Here is a 25,345-nt window from a genome sequence, read left to right as displayed (position 1 = left end):
CCTAAGCACGCTGCACTTGCTTTACCTCTATTGCAATCGACGATGAAGTGTGAATGGTAGAACATTTAATCATCTTGAAGCTTCAACAGACCAACAATGATAAAAGATGTATTAGTTGTAGTCAGGAGTGAAGTGAACTCCTAGAGTATCGATTCAATCAGCGTTGTACTCATACTTGGAATAAGAGCTCTGGGACTCCATTTTAGAACCCGGGTTCTCCTAAAAATGATAGGCGGCGGTCATTGGTCTGACTGAAGCAACTTGATTCCCAGAGAGCTGATAGTAATAAAATATCATGATCTTCTAACTTTACATTTTCTTATATGCCTCTTTCAATATAAGCTTTCGATTAAGGGCTCAAGCATCAGCATTTTTCAACATTCGGCCTAGCCCTTGATAGATCAAGTCGACGATCTTCAACATCGACTGGCCTAAAATTTCTAATATTGGCTAATCTAGAAAAGATGGATCGAGTCCTTTGAGGTAAAGATGACCAACATCTGCTAAGAAGTATGACTCTTGGAGAAGCTTGCGAACTAGCATCCAATATTCTCCAACACAAAAAAGTAGAAGTGATTGAGTTATGAAAGGCCTACAATATAGAATCCATCATAGTAGAGTATTATTTGGGTACTAGGCTGAATTGACCTTTATATCGTGTTGCCTTCTGGCATATAGATTGTGCATCACATAGACAAACTTTGGAAGCATCCCTTGGTAAGGTTACCTCCTAGCCGTTATGATGTAAATGATTAGCACTATGAAGTCATTATCATTTTTTCCTTCACTCCTCCTGCGCAAATGATAAAGAATTATTGTTGGTGTGAACTTGCCAGCTTCACCAATGATTTTTTGTAGTTTACTATGATTGACAATCTCAAATATCAACCAGGTATTGACCGATAGTATCCCTCGGTAGTTTGGTCTACTGCAACCTCGCTAGTGTAACTTTTGTGATGACTTATTCAGTGGATTCTGAGCATTCTACTGAATTATCTTTAGCAATTATCTCTCAATGATCTGAAGCCTTCAATTTGGGTTCTTCATCTATCCTAGTACTTTCATATAGAATCGATTCATCCTTCACTAGAATGGAATCAAATTTCTCTTCCACAGGATATGCTGGAATGTATCGTGGTTGAACACATTGGCTTTCAATCCTAAACACAAGTTTTTCAACCCGTTCCGCTATTAAAGTTGAAGATGTTGCACACTGCTCCAAAAGTAGCCTTAGTGTAGCGGTTGCTTTCTCTGCAGCTGCTTCCTTGACTTCCCTTCGTAGTGGCATGATGATAATTAAGTAATTGTTCCATTGAAACTAGTGTAATGATGACTATGCAGTGTCCTACTGAGCATGCCATAAAGTAGAGGAGAGGTGCATGTGGGAGAAATAAATGGAAAAAGAGAGAAGTATGTGCATAGGGTGAAGAATTGGAGAGAGAGAGAGGCTACGATCAGGATACTATGTTGGGGGAGAGAGAAAGGAAGGAGAGGCCAACCTGGCAGAGAGAATATAATGGAAGAGAGGCAGGGGATTAGGGATACTATGTCCTTGTGGGGGAGAAGGAAAGAGGGAAAGAAAGTGTTGCTAGCTTAGCTAGAGTGCAGGGAAGGAGAAAAAGGAAATATTGCACTCATGAAGAGATAAGAAAGATGGAAAGAAGGAGAAGCGTGTGTCTTGTTGGCCTAGTTGGCAGGGGAGAATAAGAAAAAAAAGGAAAGAAGAGAGAACAGAAGCTAGCTCAACTGGGCTAGTTAGTATGCTATGAGGAGGAGGAGAGGGGATTGGCATGCTAGGAAGAAGAGAAGAAAAAGAAGGAGAAGAAAATGGATAGAAGAATTTGAGGGAGCAACAAGCCTTAACCTACCATTTTTACATGAGAACTTTTTGCTACCTAACTTCATAAAAGTTAATGCAGATGAATTCTTCTTTTAGAATCATCCTTTTGCAAGTGCTTATTTTATTTTTTTCAACTAAAGCTCGAGTTCTTTATATAGGTGCTCAGATGCTTTTGGCCAAATGCTTTCTCCCTGCTGAATCTTGGGCCATGAGGGAGGTATTAGTTATTAATAATATTCTAGATTTTTTAAAATTGATTATTGAAAGTGATTCGCTCAACCTTGTTACTATATTCACGGAGGGTGAAAATATCCTTTGGATGAATAAGCCTTTAGTGTAGAATATTGCCTTTAATATATATCTCCAAAGGTAAATGGCATAGTAAATTGGCTGGATAGCTATGATCACACAAATACTTTAAATCATGGCCAGACAACTTTTTCTTTTGAATTGCTACAAATAATGTACAATGTCAGCTTAAAGAGTGAGTCTTGGTGCAACAATAAACTTGCTCCATTATAACATGAATGTTATGAATCTAAAACATAGGAACAATCTTTTCTTACGTGGGATAAGATTCATATATTTGACCTTCTCCAAACTTTGCAATTACACGGGCTTTTTATGTCTAGTATCCTGACCATTTTCCATAACTGCCAGTATTATATATATATATATATATATTATATATTGTTTCTGCACGCGAATTGGAACAGCAGGCCTCGAATACTGAGGAGGCAGCCAAAAAGTTATGCTACGCTGTATGTACTGCTGCTGCCCTATACTTATTCCTTGGCCTGCTTCCTTCCCCTTCCCGCCAATCCCCCTTCCATCCCCGTCTCACCCTTCACTGCCCAAACTCCAAGAGAATGTCGGCTTCCGGCAATGCTGAAGTCCACATTAACGCCTTCGCCGCCTTCCTCATCCGCCGCCACTCCTCCTATCTCCGTTCCATCCTCCTCTCCCCCGACTGCTCCCTTCACTACCCTCTCTTCATCGAGTAAAACGCATCCATATCTTCTCTCTCTCCCCTTCCCTGTCTCTCCCTCTAATTCTCTTTTGTTCTCTCCCAGCTTTGCGGAGCTACTGGACTACGATCCTCCCCTCGCCCACCTCCTCTTCTCTCGTCCCTCCGATCTCCTCCCCCTCTTCGATGAAGCCGCTTTCCGCGCCCAGGTTCGTTCTCCTCTCCTCTTCCATCCACCTCCTCTAAATTTCCCCTTCTCTCTGCCCCCATTTAATAATCGCATTTCTAGGGTGTCATTCTCGGTGCTTCCGAGGATCTGGAAGAAAGCGCCAGCCGGAAGGGCCTCGTCCATGTCCGGATCAACGTCTGCGGCTCCCCCTTGGAATGCCCGGGTGAGATCTTTATCTTTTTCGAATCTTCAAATTTGATGTTTGATTCTGATTTGGCAGATGGATATGTAATGGAAAAGATGGGTTTTGGGGGTTTTTAAATTTGTTCAGAGGCGTTCCCTAGCATCGGGAGGGTCAGGGTGAAGCACCGGGGGATTTTGCTCACTCTGAAGGGGACTGTCATTAGGTCTGGGGCCATCAAGATGATAGAATTGGAGCGCTTGTATGAGTGCAGAAAGTGCAAGCACAGGCAAGAAATCGTGTAGTTCTTTCAATTTTGTTGCTGTCATTAATTTGATGAGTAGTTTGTACATATTTTTTGTTGGTTTTATCTCAGATTCGTGATTGAAATATGCTAGAGAGATTGAAAAGATATAATTTTGATGCCGTCATTAGTGGTAATCACTCATTCTTTAGAATGTTTCATGTACATTAGGAGTGACAAATTTGTGACCAAAAACATGATCTAGGACTTGCATATCTAAATTTTGAACAGCTTTTATTGAGAAATGCAAAATTTTATTTCTACATTTTGTGAAACTTTTGAATTCCTCCAGCTAGGCTAGTGTCCCACCAGCGTTTATGCTAGGATATTGGTTGTTTGACATATGATAGCTGATTTCATAGAGTCCAATGAGCAGTTGACTCAATGACAACCCAACAATCGCCACTTTCTGCTAGTAGGACTCTACTGATTGGTTTACATGCCAGTTATGGTAGGATGACCTATGAGATCAAGAAGAGTTTTAGAGAGGGGAAAAGGCATAATCCACCTATTCTGGAGGAAAATCCATCCTGAGCTGTTGAAACAGAACCTATTGAACCTAATAAGCAGTCATATAGCTATCTTGTGCCACTAGGAATGAAGAAACTGCTAGCCCTCCATCATGTGATGACCTTTCTAAGATGTCCTTGTACAATGCTCCAGTGAAGATTTTTAATTTATGAATTACCACCTCTGGATAATCCTTTTTTACATGTAATTACTCAGCAGTGTCTTTTAGAAATTCACTTAGCTACCTTTACAAATATTAACATGTAACGTGAAATCGATAAAATAAATGTATTGCTATGTTGTTTACTCTCTCAAGTTAACATTGTTTGTTGCCCGTAGACATATTCATTGTTAAAGGTGAATTATGATTCAATATTTGTTTAATTGAGTCCAGATGGTGCTTTCTTCGTTGAGTACATTAGTATAGAAGAAACAAGAGCATATGTGTTTATGTAATGGGGGAACTAAAAGAACTGGGAGAGCGTATGCTTAAGTTAGAATTGTTAACTTGCCTTATGGTTTTTAGAATATGACAGAAAAGAACACTTATTATCATGAGAAATTTGGGCGTGCGATAGACCTGCCTTAAATTTCTTACAATATGGTTAGGTTTAGGAAGGATGCCTTCATATTCTGAAATTAAAGAAAAAAGGTTTGGTCTTTGCTGAATATCAGATTTCAGGTTCCTTATTTCTGTGCAGGAAATCACAGCTAGTGAAGATTTTAATTAATTCTAGTCAGAATTAAGAGCTGAGAGGGGAAGAACAAAGTGTAGTCTTAATTATCAAACTAGGATCCTTTAGCATTCCTAGGTATTCAACTATGGATTAAAGAAAAAATTTTCACTAAAGTATGCCGTCTCGGTACCGGTCTCATATCGGTGCCACTCTGTTACTGTGTTGGTATGTCCAGTACGGAGGCCGGTTCGGCATACTGAGTGTTAGTATGCCTACCATACCATGAACTGGTACCAAACAGGGATGGTACAATGTTTTTTGTACCATCCGGATTGGTACGATATGGCGTACCATGATATTGGCTATTAGATCTGACTGAGTGCATGTTTAGATCAGGTCCTGGAATTCATAGATGGTTATTACAAAGAATAATCAATGAAGAGAAGTATTTGCAGCAGATTCAACAGAAAATAGACCTGATATTAGGTTCATACAGAGAAAAGCTTTGATTTAGATTATGCAGTAGTATAAGGAACAGAAATATTAAAAAAAGAAGAGAGATTAAGTTGAGATAGGAGATGGAAAAGAGTAAATACATTAGGGGAAATGGACTGTCTGCCCCTTCATCATTCTTCTTTCTTCTTCTTAAAGAAGCACCGAGCATACATGGCCCCCTCAACCAGCTATCTCAAGCCCTTTTGTTGACTCATCTGACACCTTGTATGTTTTCTAGTCGGATCTCTCAACCACTCTTAACGACTAATAAACAGATTTTTTTGGGGTACCCAAAGCCCTTGTTCATTTAAGGCACTGCAATGTAAGTAACCATGCTAAGGTCATGGGAAAAGTAACAATATAAGAAAAGAAAGAAAACCCCAAACAATCTCTGACAGTTGATTTTGTTCAATCAGCACTTCAACTTTTAATTAAGTAAATAACTTCCTAAATGAGCAACTAATTTTTGAGTCCTCAGATTGGGATCAAGCAAAGCATGGATGATTGTTCTTGCGTGCTTTTTTCGGATAGACAGGGGCCCAAAACATCTCATTGTTTTACAGAATTTGCAATCTGAACCTCCATTACTTAAATAAAAGAATAGGGTTGTTCTTTTGGTATTTATGTTCTATGTGTTTTATATCATGCTATCATTGATTCTCACTGCTTTAAGTGTGTTTGTTTGAACCTCCAATAGAATTAGGAAAACATAGTTAGAATATTTTGAGTATTCATCGGTAGTGTTGCGTATCTCTTCAGACTGGCATGGGGATAATGTAAATTTGGAAGTGATTGGTGCTACCAAGATAGCAGATTCTTCAAATTTTAGCTGAATTTAAAAGATGGGTGATTGCAGTTACATCATAATAACATTGTATTAGCAAGCATAGGACAAATTTACCTCCTAACTTGCCTTTGGAACACAAACAAACATGCTACAAAGATGTTCTCCATTTTGCTTGTCAGGATGAAAATTTGGTCCATAGAATTGTTCTGTTAGAGTCCCTGCTTCACAAGATCACAGAGTAAAAATAGTGTACACTTGGTAAATATTTTCTGCTTCAGTTTAGTCCCTTTTATTCACAAAAAAGAAATCAAATGACTTAGGTCCCTGATTTCAAAACCTATTGTTGGAAACTTTTCAAGTACCTGTATCTTACGAGCATGCTGATGTCAAGGATACCAACATTGACAACAAGGATTGTAATCTTGGTTCTCTATTGTCTAACAAAGTTTGTTTGGCTTGGCATAAAAGTAGGTGCAGGGCATGCTGGTGCACACCTTGCTGCTTTTTTCTGCATGGCTTTTTGGGCCTAGCAGGTTTTCTTAGTTGTGTTTGGTAGAGTTCAAGAAATGACTGGCAAGAATGCTGTGCTTAAGCAACTATAAGGACTTGCAATTGTATCTAGTAGTCTAGGCATATTATTGTATAGAAACTAGATTACTTCCATCAAGTTATTCTTGCATCTATTTTATGTTTCTAAACGTCATTTAAAGTATCCTGTTATCTATTGTGGAGTATTGGTGCAACTCATTAATTATTTTATCTTAGTGTTTTTTTTTGGTTTGGGGGCGGGAAGCAGAATTCTGGTTAAATGCAGCTTGATATTTCCTTGATATTTTAAAAGTTATCCTTCTCAGATTTTATTTATCTTCTATGAGCATTAAATAACAATTATTTTACTTTATAATTTTTAGGTTCAAAGTTTATCCGGAACTGGAAACTGGAAATAGTATAAGATTGCCTGCCTCTTGCCCATCTCGAGTATAGTCCTTTGCACTTCTTTGCTATATCACTTATTGCTATTTTTATTTTACTATTTCTTGTTTCCTTCCATTTTACTATTGAATGATTTTGTGGCAATTCTTTTATGACCTGGTTTATTCATTGTCAGTTTTAAGTATGCACTTTACATGCAACCTTCCACCCATGTTATTGTTACATCATTATCATAAAGCTCCATCCTACCGATGCTGCAAGCAGCTGATGAGAATTTTGCTAGAACTTTTCTCATCAGGAGTCTAAATCTTGTGAGGGGACACATTTCCAATATGTAGAGGATAGTAAAGTATGCCACGATTACCAAGAGATCAAAATCCAAGAAAGCACACGGCTTCTGGGCATTGGATCTATACCTCGTTCGATTCAAATTGTTTTAATGGATGATCTGGTTGATGTTGTCAAAGCTGGAGGTATTACACCATGCAGACTTTCGTTTTTATTCTTTTTCAAGTAATAATTGCCCTCTCAGACATCTATGGCAACTCTATATTTGTAATAGCTGCTACATCCTATCTACAGTACTAGGTGCTTTTACTAGCTGATATTTATGTTTCCGCATATGATATGCGTATTTTCCATATGCAATTCCATGCGTTGGCTGTTCAAAGATACAATAGTAGTATTTAAGCTTGAATTTTTCTTTATGATTTCCTAGTTATCGTTCACAACTTACAAGCAAATAAATCATTCCAATCTTTTTCTTCTATTATTGGCCAATGTTTTATTTTCACCTTAATAAGGATTTTCTGTCCCATGATTCTCATCAATATAGAGTTGACTTTTGTTATTGACTTTTGTTATCAAGTTATAATATATTGAAACTCTAAAAGTTTGAGAATTGTCTATTACCGTCTCTTACCTGAAACCATGCCCCCTCAGCAACACATGTGCACACATTCATACATACATGTTACATGATTCACTTTTCGGTTGGTGACTAATTCCTAATTTACATGTAATATCTAGATTTTCTTTTTGGGTTGTTAAGTTGACTTTATTGTTATGGAGTTAAATTTCTAACATGATTTTTTACTTTAATGATATTTATATAAATCAGGCCTATGTTTAATAGCTTGTCTACCTATCTTTAGTTGTTCGCCTGTCGAGTCAACTAACCTAGCTAGCCCAAACCCTTGACAGACTCAAGGGAACTAACATAGCTAGGCGATAAACCTATATAGGTGGACCAGTTTATCTTGCTAATAAAAAGATGCAATGAGAGTAAACCAAGGAAAAGGAAATGTCTTAGACTCAGACACGCGTGTGCGCACGCACACATAGAGAGGGATAGATAGAGAGTGGGAGGTTGGACAAGGTTTTTTTGGTTGTCATTGTCTTTCAAGTTTTTGGGTGTATGTTCGTCTTGAAACTCTCAACCTTGTAATAGTTTCCAAAAGCCTATGATCTCCTTTGTAGGTAATCCTTTCAAAAACCTAATTTTTCCTTTATAAGTAGCCTTTTTCAAGCATCTTGAACTTAAGTTTTGCTTTTGTTCTTAAAACTTGGATTGAAAGCTTTTCTCTAAATCCTAAACTTTAGGATTCTTTCCAAAGCCTAAGTTTTATTCTGGAATTTTGAGCTCAGTTTTAAAGTCAAGCTGAATGGTGAAATCTATGATTAGTTGCAAGGAATTTTGACTTATTCTTCTCTATAAATTTGCTGCCATGTTAGTTCCAGTTCATGTTTTGGTATCCGTTCAAAAATTTTGAATAACGAGTTCCTAAATGATATTTCTGAATTTGTGTTCATGTATTTACATGTGAAATGCTGGATCTCTTTGAAATCTGAACATATATTGTTATAATCATATATTACAATTGGACCCAAGGAATGTGGAACTGTTCTGAACCGCCCAATTTGGGGCATACCAAGTTGTGCCGGCGGCAAACTGGTTCCAGCATTGAAAAATTGGCAGGAGGGGGAGAGGGATAAGGAAAGAAAGAAAAAGAGAGAGAGAGGAGGGAGAGGAAGGGAGGGGGAGAGGGAGGGAGGGCTGCCGCCTGTCGGAGGTTGTTGGAGCTCCGCAGAGGGTCGGAGGAGGGGCTCCGCTATCTGGACCCCTGTTTCTTTCGAAACAGTAGTTCGTCGGGGCCCCATTTTTTGTTTTGAAAATTTAAGTAAAGTTGGAAACTCTCTTGCCGACTTCACTTAAAATTTTTAAAATAAAAAAAGGAGTCCAAATTTTAAGTGAAATTGACAAAGGGGGTTATTGACTTCACTTAAAATTTTTAAAATAAAAAAGGAGCCTCAATAGACCCCTGTTTCAAACAAAATAGGGATCTGGAGGGTGGAGCCCCTCCTCCAGCCTTTGCGGCCATCCGACGCCCTTTGGCACCCCTTCGACGCCCTTCAACGGCCTCCGAAGTCCTGAGAAACCCTCTCTCCCTCCCTTCTTTCCTCTCCCTCCCCCCTTTCTCTCTTTTTTCCTCTTTCTCGTTCCCCTTCTCCATCGCCCTCTCTGCTGTGTCAGTACGGGCCCAGTATGGAATGGCACAGGGGCATACCAAACTATGCCGCTAGCCGATAGGTATGGGCTCCCGTACCGGCACGACAAACTTTGGTTGGGCCTCTAGCCGGGAGGCATATTTGGTCTTATTCAAATTGTGAATAAAGAGATATGTAGATGAGTAGATCTCTAAATAAGTGGCCTCTTCTGGTTAACTAGTGAGGATATAGCTACCTCATCCACACTAGGAGGATTTATGTGGCCTTAATAATTGTAGGCAAACCTTGTAAGATTATTTAATCTATGGGAACATTAAAACTTTTTTGAATTTTAAAATGTGTCTGGTCATTCATATTACCTTATTATTTAGTCTGGATTTTAGAATGATAATTTGATTGACATGTTAAGTTTTAGAAGTCATCTATTTTTCATGAAAATTTAAATTTTTTGAACATGATAGGAGTTACTTGCCGAGCTGTGTAACTTCATCTATTATAAAATGATTAGTGAATGGTATAGTCCACCTTTCTAAAGAAAGAGGACTCAACATTCTAAAGTTGTTTTATAAGATCTAGCTAAGGTACGCCGTACTAGCTCAAACCGGGCGGTATGGAACATACCGTACTATATTAGTTCGGTATCGATATCTGGTACAGATAACATACCGATACTTGGTATGCAAAAAAATTTTGTACTGTACTGTGCTAATACTATGCTAGTATGGTACTGGTACGGGATCTGGTACCGAGACGGAGAACCTTGGATCTAGCAATTGTTGAAGCAATACCAATACCACATTAGTGTTTTTTTTTGTTGCTTGTGTTCTAGAGGTATAATATTTTATATAATGGGCTATTTTTATGGCTCTAAGTGGATTTTATCTAAAAGTTAGGCTCATATTATATTTTTAGTTATTCATCACGTGGTTTCTTTTAAGGATTGCTTTGATATTGATGTTATTTTTGATGAACTATGATGGTCACGCCTTATATGTTTTTTTTTTAAATATATGATGAGTTGATTGTGGAGTTTGAAGCTTAGTTCTCTCATTTCAAATTCTGAGATATGTATACAAAATCAATGTTCATTCATTCCTCATGTGCAATGATCCATTTGTGTTCAGTGCATAGTTTGCATTGCTGTTATCTCTATTCTTGCTGAATTTTGTTTAATTGCTAGTTTAATCATGATAAAGATAAATTTCGATCCTTTTGTCATAGTTAACATGATTCATTCTTACTTTAGATGATGTCATAGTTACGGGAGTTTTATCAGCAAAATGGTCCTCGGACTTAAAAGATGTGCGTTGTGACCTTGATCCTATTTTAATCGCTAACTATGTGAGGTAAATGGTAGTATTCTCATCATTGTTATATTTGAAAGAAAATTTCAATTTTGATTATTTTCACAACTTCACCAAGTTAACTAACTCAAGCAAAGAAGTTTTGTTCCTTTAACCATCATTTGTATTTTTTGACTTCAATCGGGATCTATTATATAAGATAATACTCCAATAGGAATGTCTTTCATTATCCTTAGAGGTTTCTTGAACCGGTATGAAGACTTGTACTGGTTAGGAACTCGGTTGGTACAGTATGGTATTGTACTATATTGCCACAATATGCTCGACTGTGTTGGTCGAGCACTGATACACCCCAAAACCTTTCTTATTCTTGTTCTTTTGTCGATTGAGAGCTCGACAAGTGGAGGCAGGGAGAGAAGAGTAGGGAGGGTGGCAAGGGCACCCGATAGTGGTGGCAGACGCGATGGAGCCGGTAGGCAGCAAATTAGAGGGAGATGCCATGGTTGAGGAGGTCCTTGAGGGGGCGATCGATGAGGGCAATCAGCTGGGGCAACTTGCATGGATAGTTGATGAGAGGTGATTGGCAATCAAGGTCTCAAAGGAGATTGACGAGAGAGAGAGAGAAGCAAGAGAGAGACGGGGAGAGAAAAGAGAGATTGAGATCGAGGGCTAGGAAGATGGGTGGCGTTTTATAACAATGGTTGGTTTGGCAAGTTAAATTGCATCAATATCATCCAAAACCGTGTAGAATCGGATGGTTCGGCCTGGTTTAAACCAAGTGGGCTTAGTTCACACCCTGATCTGTTTGATGGCCCGAACCGTCTCAGTTCTGGTCCAGTTTAGTACGGTATGAGGGGAGAATCAAGAGACAGTATTCTCGCCGATTGTATTCTACCTTTATTCATTTTTCTTCTCAAGTTTACTATGCTTTCCCTTTATAAACAATATGAAATGGCAATAAAAGGGGAGTAATGGTGTCAACTCAGATGTAGATAAGTAACTAAGAGTTCTCTTGCCTTCAATATGAGTGGTGTGAGGCAATGAATCTTTCTCTAAATGAGTCCAAAAAAATTGGAATGACTGCAAGGTTCCTGTCTATAACTCTACCTTTCAACTTCTTCATCTCTCAACCTAAAGCCCAATATTTTAAATAGCAGTATCAAATCCCGTATCATTTTGCCATCAGAACGGTATAGTATTGTTTTTGGTAGCGATTCCAACCACATGCACCAAAATTGACAGCTTTCAAAAATTGAAAGACCATTGGTATCAACTGGTATAGTGTCACTGATAAGCACCAATATGGATCGGTACATATTACAATGGCTGTTTTGGCATACCGGCATCCATCGCTGTGCCGGTTTCATGCCAGAACAGTACGGTACTAGCCGTATCATATGGTAAACTTCTAGTAATTTTTGAAACAATGCTAAAACCACTGCCTTTTATATCCTAAAGTCTACAACCACATCCGTTTCAGCATACTGTCCAAATCTGTGACCACATTCAACCATCCTTCTGTGAATTTTGTTACTCCATGCCATTCACCTCCAAATCCCTTTATCCATCATCCTAGCATAGACCCTTACAGTGCCATATTGCAATCAGCGAGAGAAATCTTAATTAGTCCCTAAACAAAAGAAAATTTCTGTCCTTCAACCAAAGACTGTTGGTACCTAAACTAGGCTAGCTGCGTGCAACATCAAGGACCAACCATAGCATGGTGTTGTGGATTGCAGCAAATCATCAATCCTCTCTTTGTTGTTCAATGGTAGTATTCTTCTGAACTAAGCCATTATGTATCTTCTCATGTGCTTGTTTACTTCTCCACAATGAATAATGCTGTTGGAAGTTTAATCTTGTTATTTGTTCCTTAAATCCATTGATTATTGCCTCTTCTCACCAAAACCTGAAACCAAAACCCTTATGTTCATGCTTATCAGCCAACCCTGGTATCCCTCTGTTCATTGTCCTGCACCAATTGGCTTGCTTGACTTTGAAATTTGTTTCATAATGAAGCTCTTTGTTTAAAGCCTTCGTTCCTGTTAACAAAATTTGTTATTTATATTATATTCTATTAATTTCTGTTGGTTTGTTTTTGCTATAAAAAAATATATGCTGGCTTTATTTGCATTTCTAACTCATATTGTATTTGTTCTCAGAAGAACCAATGAGCTGAAGTCAGAGATTGACATTCCTGACGATGTTATCAAGAAATTTGAGCAGTTCTGGTCAGACTACAGAGATACTCCACTGAAGGGTACTTTCTGACCTGTCCATTATATGTTTTGTCAGTGCTGTGTTAGATATTACTTATAAATTATGTATTTCAAGTATCTACCAAGTGGCTAGTAAGAGCAATCATGTTGACCACTATCAGTACCTTCTTTTGCAGAACTATATGTATTTGAGGTTATTATTTTGTTGTTTATCTTTTTCTGAAGTTCATTATAATCATTTGTTGAACATGTCAAAATTATTTGTTGGGTATTTATTCAAAGTTTTACACCAACCCAACATTGAAAAGGAAGCTGCATTTTTAGAGAGTCCATTCTTCTTCTTCCCTAAATAACGAACATTTTCTTGTTTTCCTTCATTTATTTATAACAGAAAAGATAAATTCACTGTTTTATTCAGTGATCACTGTCTTTGATAATAGTCTTGTTATCCACTTATCCTTACAGTTCATGTATAGTTCTTCAAACTATTTTTGAATATGGAATTTACAGGGAGAAATGCCATTCTGCAAGGAATTTGCCCTCAAATCTTTGGTCTCTTTACAGTGAAGCTTGCAGGTATGCAAAACTATACATGCAGCTCTTCTGTTGCATCCTTGACTGCAGATATTAGAGTAATTTGTGTTCTAAATTGAAGCAGGTATTTCTCCCTCACTCTCTGCATGCTTGCTTGCTTACCTTTCTGCTCCATCATTTTCACTCTGATTAGATTAAAGAGGTGTAACCGGTATTTGTAATCATTTCTAATAAATCTTCAAATGTACAGTTGCTTTGACTCTGATTGGAGGTGTGCAACATGTTGATGCTTCTGGGACAAAGATTCGTGGAGAATCTCACCTGCTTCTTGTTGGTGACCCAGGTACTTCTAATAAATAACCATTGTGAAATCTGCAATCCGATGAAGGTTGACTGCTGCTTTGCTATTTGCACCAGAAGCAATTTTTAATCAATAACACTGCTAGAAAATCTGCACCGAGCTTCATATGTTCCCTTCTTTTGATATTTTTTTTTGGTCAATCTCTTAGTATTAACGTTGTATATTTTGTTGGAGAAGATGAGGAGAAGATCCAAGGAATCCAGATGAATGTGAAAAATTAATCGGGAAGACTTACACTGATAGTGGGGTTGGATCTTAATACAAATAAATGGTGGAAACTGGAAACGACTCATGAATTCCACAAGATTAGTTGGGATAAGTCTTGTTAGTAAGGTCCAAAGTGAACCTACTATGCTCGATTGTATTAGAGAATGATGTCAAATGCGAAAAACTGTGAGGGTAGTCTGTATTGGTACATCATGCAGCGATGAATTTGCACTTGTGTTTGGGCACTGACATGCATTATCTGAGACACTTTGTGGTCTATATTTTTTAGTGATGAAAAGTAAATTTTGTGGAGATGCTTAACCAAGATATTTTCTTTTTCACGTGTTCCTTTGTACCTTTTATCATGCTAGCATAGTATAAGAACCAATATCTTCAATATCACGAAAATTCTTAAAGCACAAAGCTACATCATCTACAATGTTCTTTATATTCCTGAGGTAGAAAAACAAATTACATTCAAAAACAAGAAACACGTAGGCAAATGCTCTCCAATCTGGCTAATAGCTTCTTAGTTCGAAATTGTGGTATATCAAATTAATATGGTCCAGTCAATTTTTCCTTGCTAAAAATATGAAATTCATTATTATTGAGAGTTTGAAACTTTGATATCTGTCCTACACTTAATTTTTTCCAATATGTTGTGTTGGTATGCATACATACATCTGTAGCATTGCTGTTTTCTAATTGAATTTGATGAAACTTGGCATAAAACACAAATAGTATCACTGGTAGGCATATTTTATTAAAGCCTTCTCTAAAATTTTAGGTACCGGGAAGTCTCAGTTTTTGAAGTTCGCGGCCAAGTTGAGCAACAGATCTGTGATTACTACTGGGTTGGGGAGCACCAGTGCAGGCTTAACTGTCACTGCTGTCAAGGATGGCGGTATTTTTTTGGTTCTCTTTTATTCTTAAGTTGAAAATGAATGATCCAAAGTTTGGATTTATACTGTACATTTTCTTGATTTTTTTTAATTTTAAGTTTTATCATCTATTTAAGAGTATATTAGAATTAAAATATATATTTCCGTTGCATCGGGCCTTCAACTTAATCAAGCTACGAAGTTTCAAATTTCAACAGTATGTAGCATAGAAAAACTTTTGGCAATTTTAATTCTAAGCAAGGTCCGCCGAACCGATACCAAAATCCGTACCGGTCGGCGAACAGATCGATACGGTACCGGTTCGGTACCATACCGACACATGGTACGCTTCATGTTTAATTAATTAGTAATTATTTTTTTAACTTTTTCAATAATTTTAAGTCTAATTTGATTTTTTTTTGATGTTTTTATGATTTCGGTTTAACCAAAATGATGTATCTTGTTGTTTTAAAATGATACAAAACATAAAATGATTAGTGAGATGTTGCATGCTATAAGAAGCAACATAAAATATTCTTAAATCAAATAGTGAGGTAAAAAATATAAAATAATACAATCAATTATAAATATATAAAAGAACAACATATATACTGATATTTAAAATTTCGTCGAATGGTGATACTTCTCGTAGATATTCAGATCATTAGCATAGTCAGGAGGTATCTTTTAGCTGATAAATTGGCCAATAAAATGGCTATGCAAGGCTAAAGTTCGCCGTACCAGTATCGAATCCCGTACCGGTGCCACATTAGCATAGTATTGGTACGGTGTGGTATGGAGTTTTTTTGGCGCCCTCGGTACGCCACCGGTACTGGTACTGTTATCGAACTGGTATGCTACGGTACTTCCGATACCGTCTGGCTCGGTACGGTACGACATACCATGTGTAGGGCCCATCCGAATAAGCCGGCAATAAAATTCGACCCGGTTCATGTTTCGGGTTATGTAGGATGGTAACCACCGGAAGATGCCTCAGATGCACCATATCTATATCTATATCCGTATTCGTATGGGTTATAGGTTGCCTGTAGCTGTGGGTAATAGGATCTAGTATACGATTCGGAACCTAATACGTCTATCGATCTTACTCCATGTGCGAGATCATCTGCAACTGCATCGTATCCTCAGCTCATATATTTCAAAAATTTAATTCAGTTTAGATCCATATAGAATCCAATAATGGATGCTACATATATTTTTCTAGGCTCATGGGCATGCATCATAGGCTACTTATTTCTCAATTTTTTTCAAATTTAGATCTAGGCCATGGTGTCCTGAACCGACCGGTACTGGTCGGTTCAACCCGTAGCAGACCGGCACCGATAGGCACTAGTCCGGTTCGAAGGAGAAAATCGATTCTGACTCAATCGGCTTGGTTCACACCGGTACATGCCCGTACTGGTGCGAACCGAGCGGTATGCACTAGTTTGGGGTGAGTTGAGATAGCGCGGTACACACTGTGGCACTTTTGAAAGTGCCATAGCACCAAGCGTGGTTTGAATGGCATTTTCAAAAGTGCCACACGCTAGCTGAAAGGAGAGGGTAGGTACAGTAGTTTGAATGACACTTTTAAAAGTGCCACAGCGCTGGCTGAAAGGAGAGGGCAGGTGCTGTGGCACTTTCGAAAGTGCCACAACACCCAGCGTCGCTGCCACAATGCATAGGTTCGGCTATAAAAGCCGAATGATACATTAGGCAAAGGCAAAAACAAGCTGAAAGCAAAGACAAAGACGAAGGAGGAAAAGAATAGAAAGGCAAAGACAGGCGTGAAAAAAATTGAGGGTCAGAAAGCATCGTTTTTCTTCAAGAAAAATCCAGCAAAAGCTAAATAAGGTAAGATTTCTTTTCCCTATATTCTTTTTTAATATTTCTTTTAAATTACTTAAAAAAATAAGTCAAAGATTGCCAAAAAAAAGGAAATGATGCCCAATGTTTCTATTTTGTCTTGAATTTTTTATATGTTGTCGATATATAGACGATGTGAACGGCGACATTAACTTTTGTTTTTACAGAATATATATAATTTATATTTTAATAAAAGTTTAAAAATTAATTTTATAATTAAATTTTTTTTTAAAAAATACCAGTATGTTGTACGTAATTCAAAAGTCATTTTGGAGGGAGAATTAATTTTTGGTAAATTAAAAATAATTAAAAAAGTAAAAAATAATTTAAAATTTTAGAAAAAATTAATATGGTCGTAGGAATGGAGCCATCAAGGAGAGGGCAACCCCAAGAGCGTGATATTGGCTGGGAGCATGGGAAGATGCTCGATGAATGGCACCAGTTTTAGTGCAATTATTGCCACAAGTGCTTCAAGGAAGGAGGGATAACCAGGTTAAAACAATACTTAGCCGGTAATTCTCGTGAGGTATCTGCGTGCCCGGAGTGCCCACCGAAGATCCGTCTGTTGATGAAGAAAAATCTCACTGAGCAGCCAAGGCGAGGGCTGCCAAGAAGAAAGCGGAGGTGGAACGCCAAGCCGTAGAGGTACCTTCCTATCACTTTATGGAGTCAGAGGAGGTCAAAGGTCCAGATGAGGAGACACAGATCCAGGCTGTCATGCGGGCGAGCCTGGATGATCAGTGGCAGCAGGAGAAGGTGGCGAGGCATCGGACTCGATTTGGGCCCTCGTTTTAAGATTCAGGCGCCAGTTCTGGTGGAAGCAGACAAGATTCGGAGTTTCAAAGGACAATCTTAGTCAAAAAGGGCGAGGGCAGAGGATGTAGCCGGATTGCATCTATCCTATAGCCAAAAGACTTTCGGAGGGATTCCACCAGGAGCGTCAATCCATAATGTAGATCTGCATGCCTTCTTCAAAAGAGATTTGAAGCAGCAGAGGGTAGACACAATGTGAAAGGTGAAGAAGGATATGTGGCGAGCTATTGGATCCTGGTTCCACTTCAGCCATATTCCAGCGAATGCGGCAGACAAAACGTACTACAAGTTTGCCATTTCCGCCATACAGTCTGCCGGTCCCGATGTCGATTCTTCAGGCCCGAAGGACATCTAGGTGAGCTTCTTGACAACAATAAGGAGGAGCTACAGGATTGCCTCTTATAAGAGCAAGTGGTCCACATATGGACTCACTCTGATGTGTGATGGTTGGACTGGTCCGACAAGGTGGAGCATCATCAACTTTCTGACATACTATGATGTGAAGACTTTCTCCCACAAGTCAGTTGATGCTTCGAATCAGGTGCACAATGCCTCATACATCCTTAGACTTATAGAGGACGTGATTAATCAGGTTGGAGAGGAGAATGTCATGCAGGTCGTCACTGATAATGGGCCGCAATATAAGTTGGCCGGAGAGATCTTGATGGAGCAGCGACCACAAATTTTTTGGGGCCCATATGCTGCACATTGCATCGACCTCATCCTGATGGACATTGAAAAGCTCTATAGGGTGCAACATATGGTGGAGATAGCCCAACGCATCACCAGGTATATTTATGGCCATACTTGGATTCTTTCGTTGATGAGAAAGTATGCAGGGTGAGAGATTCTGAGACCAGGAGTCACACGGTTTGCTACGAACTACATTGCACTTGATAGCCTTATCGAGAAGAAAAGAGCCATACGTCAGATGTTTGTCAGTCCCGAGTGGCAGAAAAGTAGATATGCCCAGGCCGACACTGAAGGAAGCAGGATGGAAGACTTGGTGACGAGGCAATCATTCTGGCAGCGGGCCAATGCGATAGTCAAGGCTATCAAACCATTATATCAAGTGCTGTGGGTCGTGGATAGCGAGAGGTATCTCCAAATGGGGTTTATGTATCACATGATGGAGAAGGTAAACGCTCAGATCATGGAGGCAGATCTAGCCCATGCCCATGAGTATATCGACATCATTGAGCGGCTGTCGAGAGCCCAAATGGGTAGGAAATTGCATCCAGCAGGTAAGCGATAATATTGATAATTATACTGATGGATCATTCAAGTTTGTCTGCTTTCAAACGTTTGACATAAGCCGACACCCCCAAATCCTAAGGTGAGAAAGTACCGGTTTCCATCCCGTCCACATCTCATGTGGTGTTTTATTTACAGATTTACTTGGAACCTTATTAAGTATATAACAGGCTGACTCAAGTGCATATCTCCAAAAGGATATGGGCAGATCAGCAAACCCCATCATGGATCGAACCATGTCTAACAGAGTTCGATTTCTTCTTTCTGACACACCATTATATCGCGGTGTACCAGGAGTCCATTGGAAGAGAATTCCATTTTCTCCTAGATATGTCAAAAACTCACTGGAGAGATATTCACCTCCTTGATCCGATCGAAGAGTTTTAATACTTTTTCTATTTTGTTTTTCTACTTCATTACGATATAATTTGAACATTTCAAATGATTCAGATTTATGTCTAATTAAATAGACATAACTATACCTAGAAAGGTCTTCTATAAACATAATGAAATATGAATACCCACCTCTAGCATTTGTGCTCATTGGTCCACATACATCAGAATGTACAAGGGTCAATAAATCACTGTATCGTTCATCTTTTTCAGTAAAAGGTGATTTGATTATTTTTCCAAGAAGACATGATTCATAGGTTGTCAATGATTCACAATCATTAATATTGAGGATTCCCTCTTTACTTAACCTGTTCATTCTGTTCTTGTTAGTATGACTTAGCCTATGATGCCAAAGGTAGACATCCGTGACATTATCTATTCTAGGTCGCTTACTTGACTTGTACATTACATTAATAGGCTGTGACAATATATAAATTCCATTGCTTAAATGGCTATACATTACAGTAACACCATTCATAATGATATCACAATAATCTCTTTTTATTGAAATCTCATAACCATTCATGGCCAAAAGGCCTACAGAAATTATGTTCAACAAAAAACTTGGACAAAAGTGATAGTCACTTAAGATAATTTCTTGAGAATTGAATACAAGTTTCAGACTTCCTAAAGCTAGAACTGGAACTGATCTTCTATCTCCAACGTTCAGGAATCTTTCGCTTTCTCCAAATCTCTCACTGACTTGCAGTCCCTGCAACGAATTGCAAATGTTAAAAGGACTATCGATATCCAATACCCAAGTCGAATTATCACATATTGAGAAATTACAAGGTATTATCATATAAGTACCTTCATCGGCAACTGATTGCATCTTTCTTTTTTGCCTGTTTGGGTCAAAAGAGGCAATGTATTGAGGATAGTTCCTCTTCCAATGTCCTTGCTTCTTGCAGATGAAGCACTCTGCCTTACTTTGATCAGCCTTTATCTTCTTTGTCTGACTTGGCTTAGCATGTTGCACCTTTTTCTTTTGATTCTTATTTTTTTTCTTCCCTTTCTTAAAGGTGCCACGACCCCTGGACGAACCTTCCACTAAATTTACCGACCCTTTTAGGAGTTGGTGATCCTTCTCAAAAGTTTGTAGTAAACCCAATAATTGGTGATAATTTACTACCAGTTTCGTCAGAAAGTTGGTGAGAAATGGGCGGTACGAACCAGGAAGAGAGTTCAGTATAGCATGTTTCCCCAATTGATTATGAAGGAAAAAATCGAGAGTGCTCAGGCGCTTGATCAACTCAATCATGCACAATACATGATCGGTCATCGATGCCCCATCCTTCATCCGTGCGCTGAAAATAGCACAACTAGTCTTGTGCCTTTCAACGTCGTCGGGAGTGCCAAAAGATTCGTTCAACACTTGAACGATCTCTTCAGGCTGGGCATTCTCAAACCTACGACTGAACTCGTCGTTCATTACAGCAAGCATAATGCAGCGGACAGTGATACGGTCACTGAGCCACTTCTGATAAGTGTCTCTGACTGTACCCCGTGCATTAGCAGCAGGCTGCTCAGGTGCCGGATTCGTTATCACATAAAGGATCCGTTCATGCTCTAGCACTATCTTAAGTTTTCTAAGCCACTTATTGAAATTGGGTCCAGTCAACTTGTCATTATCCAACATTGAACGAAGTGACAGATTAGTGGTCATTTCTGCATAAAAAGAAAATCGGCTATCAGTATATGAACTGACAATACCCTAAATACTTAGACTTTAGTCTAAAGATTTTTCTACTATTTTATACAAATTTGTAGCCTCTACCTCAAATTTGAAGAATTACACTTAAATCTTTAGTGAGCACTAGAACCCAATAGATCGCATATGGGCCCAAGTGTGGCTCGGCCAACCCATATGCACCTATTGGTAGGTTCTGAACTAATTGTTTCACCAAACAACTTTTAGTGATGATTTTGCCCCAGCCTTCCGGCAGGCGTGTGGCGCCTCCACCAAAAATTCTGGTTAGATCCAACCATTAACATGATAGGGTTCCGTGTAATCTACTAATAGATGACCAAGCCCGAGTGTGGCTCGGCCCAACTGATCACCTATTGAAGGTACACTCGACTCATCATATATTGAATGACAATCCTAATGGTCAAATAATCACCAGGCGTGTGGCGCCTCCAATGATTATCTAGCCATTGGACTCATTATCATCCAACTTAATGGGAGGCTATGATCTAGTTATTTCTATAAATTTCATTTTAAGAACCTAACAATTTTAGAGGATTTGATTTAATTGAGAATAGATTAGAAGAACCGGTTAATTTAGATCCTCCCACTGACTTCATCAAGTCAGATCAATAAGAACTAGATTCAATTCGGTTAAGGAGACACCTAAATCAGTCATACTGATTTTCCTTAAAGGCATGGGTCAACTCGAATCATTAAGTGATCCAATCAAAATGCGATTGATTATGTCAGCCAGGTAAGTGAGATCGGTGGAAGAGATATGCCATTAACTCGACAAAAACCAATCAGTGCGAGTAGCTCTCAATTAAAAACCACCGGTCAAGCTGCCAAACTTATCTTAGACACCGACTGGTTAATCAATTTTGATTTGATTACTCAAATGACTTGGGCTCAACCTCTGAGCCTCAATCAAGTTCCATCTTGGTCTAATCAAAGACATGGAATTGATCAATCTACAACTATTGCAAATTGAACTACAATTACCTTGACCTAATCTAGTTATTACTTAATTAGATTTGATCAATTAATTCTATTAGTCCATGAATGATTCTAACCTTAGGTCTAATCCAATCTTAAGAACTTGATTCAAGCTAACCCAAACCCCCAAAAGCTTATGCAATTGTCGTTTAATTGAGTTACAATTCTAGATCTAGATTTTCATATCACTTAATTCTTAATTAAGTGTAAGCTTATGAAAGTTTAGATCTTTGCATAATCTTTTAATTACACCTTAATTATAAACTTTCAGTTCTTAAAATATTTTTCAGATCTGAGTTTGATAATTAATCATGTGTAGTTTACCTTTTAATTCATGTTTAAATCATTACGATTTATGTTCATACATCATATATATAAACTGTTATGAATTAATACAACTGTTGCATTTGTTTTCAGATCTGATAAGTCTTTTAAAATCAGTGATTAAATGAATCATAAATTTTATTTAGATATAATCTAAACAATTTTATGATTTCAGATTTATTCATGTTACATATCTTAACATAAACATTGCATCACATGCATTCAAATTTCAGATCTAGTTAATCATTCATAATCGGCAATTAAATCAATTATAAAAATACTTTAGATCTAATCTAAACATGTTCATGATTCCAGATTTAATTGCAATGATTTAAAACAGAAAAGATTAAACAAGTAACTTGGCTCTGATACCACTGAAAGCGAATCGATGACACTAGTAGTGATAGCATGCTGAAATTTAAAACTTTTTGAAAATCAATGGCTGTACGTGTTCGGGTTGCCTATGTATCCCTTCACAAGGGGGATTAAGCCACACGTAGTTCTTTTAATTTTGAAAAATCGCAGCGAAAAAATCGTATTAAACATTTTAATTCTAGCATGCATAAGAAATCAAATTTCAAAGTACCACTACAAGTATTCATGATCAATATGCCGGGATCGTTTAAACGATTACGCTAAAATCATTGCACAATTAATTTCAGATCTAAAATAAGATTATTGAGCTCTAAACTCAATTAATCTAACACCCAACTAATCTTCGAATGCCCATCGAATAGGCTCTGAAGATTATTCTGTGAAGACCCCAAAAGAGGTTTAACCCTCGGGGATTGGAACCTATAAGTGATACAACTTTGAATCTAGATTCATACGTTTATAAAATCTGAAAGTAATGTATCCGATGCTCGAGCTTCGTAGGCACACACTCGTCTGGCCTCTACGAGTAATCCACGCGAAGCTCCTGGAGTGATCCAATCCCACGGAAGTGCTAGCTTGCGCAGGATCGTCATTTGCTGAACTTTGATCTTTCCAACGCTATCAACTTTTGATTCGTCTTCTTAGAAGAACTTGGAGGAATGGTTTATAGGAATTGAAGAGGACTTAGATATGATCTAAAAGCTCTTTTCAGAGATCCCTATCAGCTATGGCGGATGGACTTAGAGGAGATGGAATGGGCGGGATAAAGGCTGAATTTCATTCAATGATTTCATGCATTTGGCGACTTGGAACTCTTCCTTTTTAAAGGCATGCCATCTGATCATTTGAATTCAAAATTCAAATAGAAATCTGGTATCTTGTTGGCGCATGTAGGGGATAGTTGCAACAAGATAGATCTTATCTTGTTTGAATTCAAAATCCAAACAATAATTGGGTCATGCGGGTGGGTTAAGATCAAAATGGATGGTGATGATCTTCCATCATCATCTACCCATTCTCCCACATGTGCCACGATCCGAATCCCTTCAGATTTTATTGAAAAACCATTTCTGGATCGAATCCCGCAAGTTCAGCCCGTCCGCGAGCTCCAGAATTTCTGGTCGACTCCAAGTCGCCTCGAGTCGACTCCTTCCCCTTCGAGTCGACTCCAAAGTCGAGCCGAGTCGACCCCATAGCTTCAGACCCCGGCTGAGACAACAAAGAACTTCTTCCCTTGATACGCCCAGCGAGTCGACCCCAAAGCTCGAGTCAACCTCAAGAAAACTCGAGTCGACCCCACATGAAAAAACAGAAGAGGTCGTCTTCTGGATTCTCTGCTCGAGTCGACCCTAGTCAGGCTCGAGTCGACCCCAGCTCGAGTCGACCCCAATCAAGGTCAAAATTCTGATTGATTCCAAAATTGAATCCAATTCAATTTGGCTCATCCTTAGTCCATTTACTCAATCAAATTGAGTTTATTAGTAATCTAATTACTAATTAATCCTTCAATAATTACTTTAATTATTTTGTAGGATAATTTGCTAATCGAATTGACCAAATTATTCCTGAATGATTTTCAATCATCCATCAGCCATCTTGATCAATCAGAAAACTATTATGCGTGTGACCTCATAGGTTCGAATCTAAGCCGGTAGTACAGGAACGATTTTCTGCACTAATGGATGTGACCATCTAGCAATGGTACCCGACGTCCGGATAGGCTGAATATATGCGAAGCAAATATTCTAAAATTCTGGACTATGGTTACTGTATAATTCGTCCCTTTGACTCCTAATGCTAGGATGACCTCAGTGCTCTGTCAACTCTCTAATCAGTAGATCCACTATGTGATCAACTTTAGAAATCTTGTGACTCATCACAAGAATGGCCAAGGTTTTGCTAAATTGAACACAAAGCATTATCTCCTGTTTTCAGAAGGGGTCAATTCCATCTTGACTTACGCACTGATTTCGCAAATACTTGACTGCACCCAGTAATCTTCTGTTCCAGAATTAGAAATTCTGCTAGTCCGGTTTCAAAGTACAGTGAGTTGTTTGCTAGTCACTGTGGTGATCTCAGGTCTGAGGGATACTTATACCCATATCCACTTGGAACATCTTTTAATAGTAGAGCGTTCCGGAATTGGTCACGTTCAGTGAAATGTACTCCTACACTTCACCTGTGTGACATATCAGTGTCTCCACACTCCTTGGTTAAGAGGACAACCAACGTATATGTCTCACAACGACCTAATCTCGACAATGCTGTCGTCCTATTAACAAATCATTTGGTCGCGAACAGGTTTAAGGACTTGAAGATAAATCCTCCTTTATCATAAAATAAGTTCTAAGGACTTCATCATATAAGAGTTCATTTAAAGATGAAATAATGAATAATGCCAAATAATACTTTATTAATTTGTCAATTCATTTTACAAAATTCAATCATCAACACGCTGACGATTGACATTTAGGATACAATTCCCAACACAATAGAGTCAAGATTGGGACAAGCAAATCAGAACAATTTCCAAGTTGAAAACTTCTTGTTTTTAATGCCAAAATATGACTAACAAGAGGTCACACTCCTAGTCCATAAACTAAAGAATGATTGCCATCCTAAATTATTACCGCCAAACTTGACTAGGGTTAAGCAAAATAATTATAAAATGGTCAGAATACCACTTGATTAAGTGAAGAATCGTGATGAAGTTACCACTGACTTTTTAACCACTATAGAAGTAAAAATAATATTATA

General features: G+C 38.3%; 1 protein-coding gene across 4 annotated transcripts in view; it reads left to right on the top strand.

Moving 5' to 3' along the window:
• The first annotated feature begins 2,596 nt into the window (after positions 1 to 2,596).
• MCM9 (minichromosome maintenance 9) overlaps positions 2,597 to 25,345 on the top strand; it is a 35,885-nt gene continuing 13,136 nt past the window's right edge. The window contains exons 1-11 of one of the 4 annotated variants that reach the window (XM_039116985.2): positions 2,597 to 2,840; positions 2,914 to 3,016; positions 3,097 to 3,199; positions 3,308 to 3,446; positions 6,842 to 6,908; positions 7,147 to 7,336; positions 10,618 to 10,717; positions 12,838 to 12,935; positions 13,405 to 13,470; positions 13,679 to 13,771; positions 14,784 to 14,900. In XM_039116985.2, coding sequence (XP_038972913.2) covers positions 2,710 to 2,840; positions 2,914 to 3,016; positions 3,097 to 3,199; positions 3,308 to 3,446; positions 6,842 to 6,908; positions 7,147 to 7,336; positions 10,618 to 10,717; positions 12,838 to 12,935; positions 13,405 to 13,470; positions 13,679 to 13,771; positions 14,784 to 14,900 — 1,207 coding nt within the window. In that variant the 5' untranslated portion in view covers positions 2,597 to 2,709. The remainder of the gene's footprint in view (positions 2,841 to 2,913; positions 3,017 to 3,096; positions 3,200 to 3,307; positions 3,447 to 6,841; positions 6,909 to 7,146; positions 7,337 to 10,617; positions 10,718 to 12,837; positions 12,936 to 13,404; positions 13,471 to 13,678; positions 13,772 to 14,783; positions 14,901 to 25,345) is intronic. The other 3 variants (XR_005507370.2, XM_039116986.2, XM_088701399.1) reach the window with 3 other exon arrangements.

The sequence above is a fragment of the Phoenix dactylifera genome, chromosome 7, assembly GCF_051530095.1.
Source record: "Phoenix dactylifera cultivar Ajwa chromosome 7, Ajwa_hap1_PhDact_Kaust_v1.1, whole genome shotgun sequence".
NCBI classification, from domain to species: domain Eukaryota; kingdom Viridiplantae; phylum Streptophyta; class Magnoliopsida; order Arecales; family Arecaceae; genus Phoenix; species Phoenix dactylifera.
This window is presented reverse-complemented; position numbering and strand designations above follow the sequence as displayed.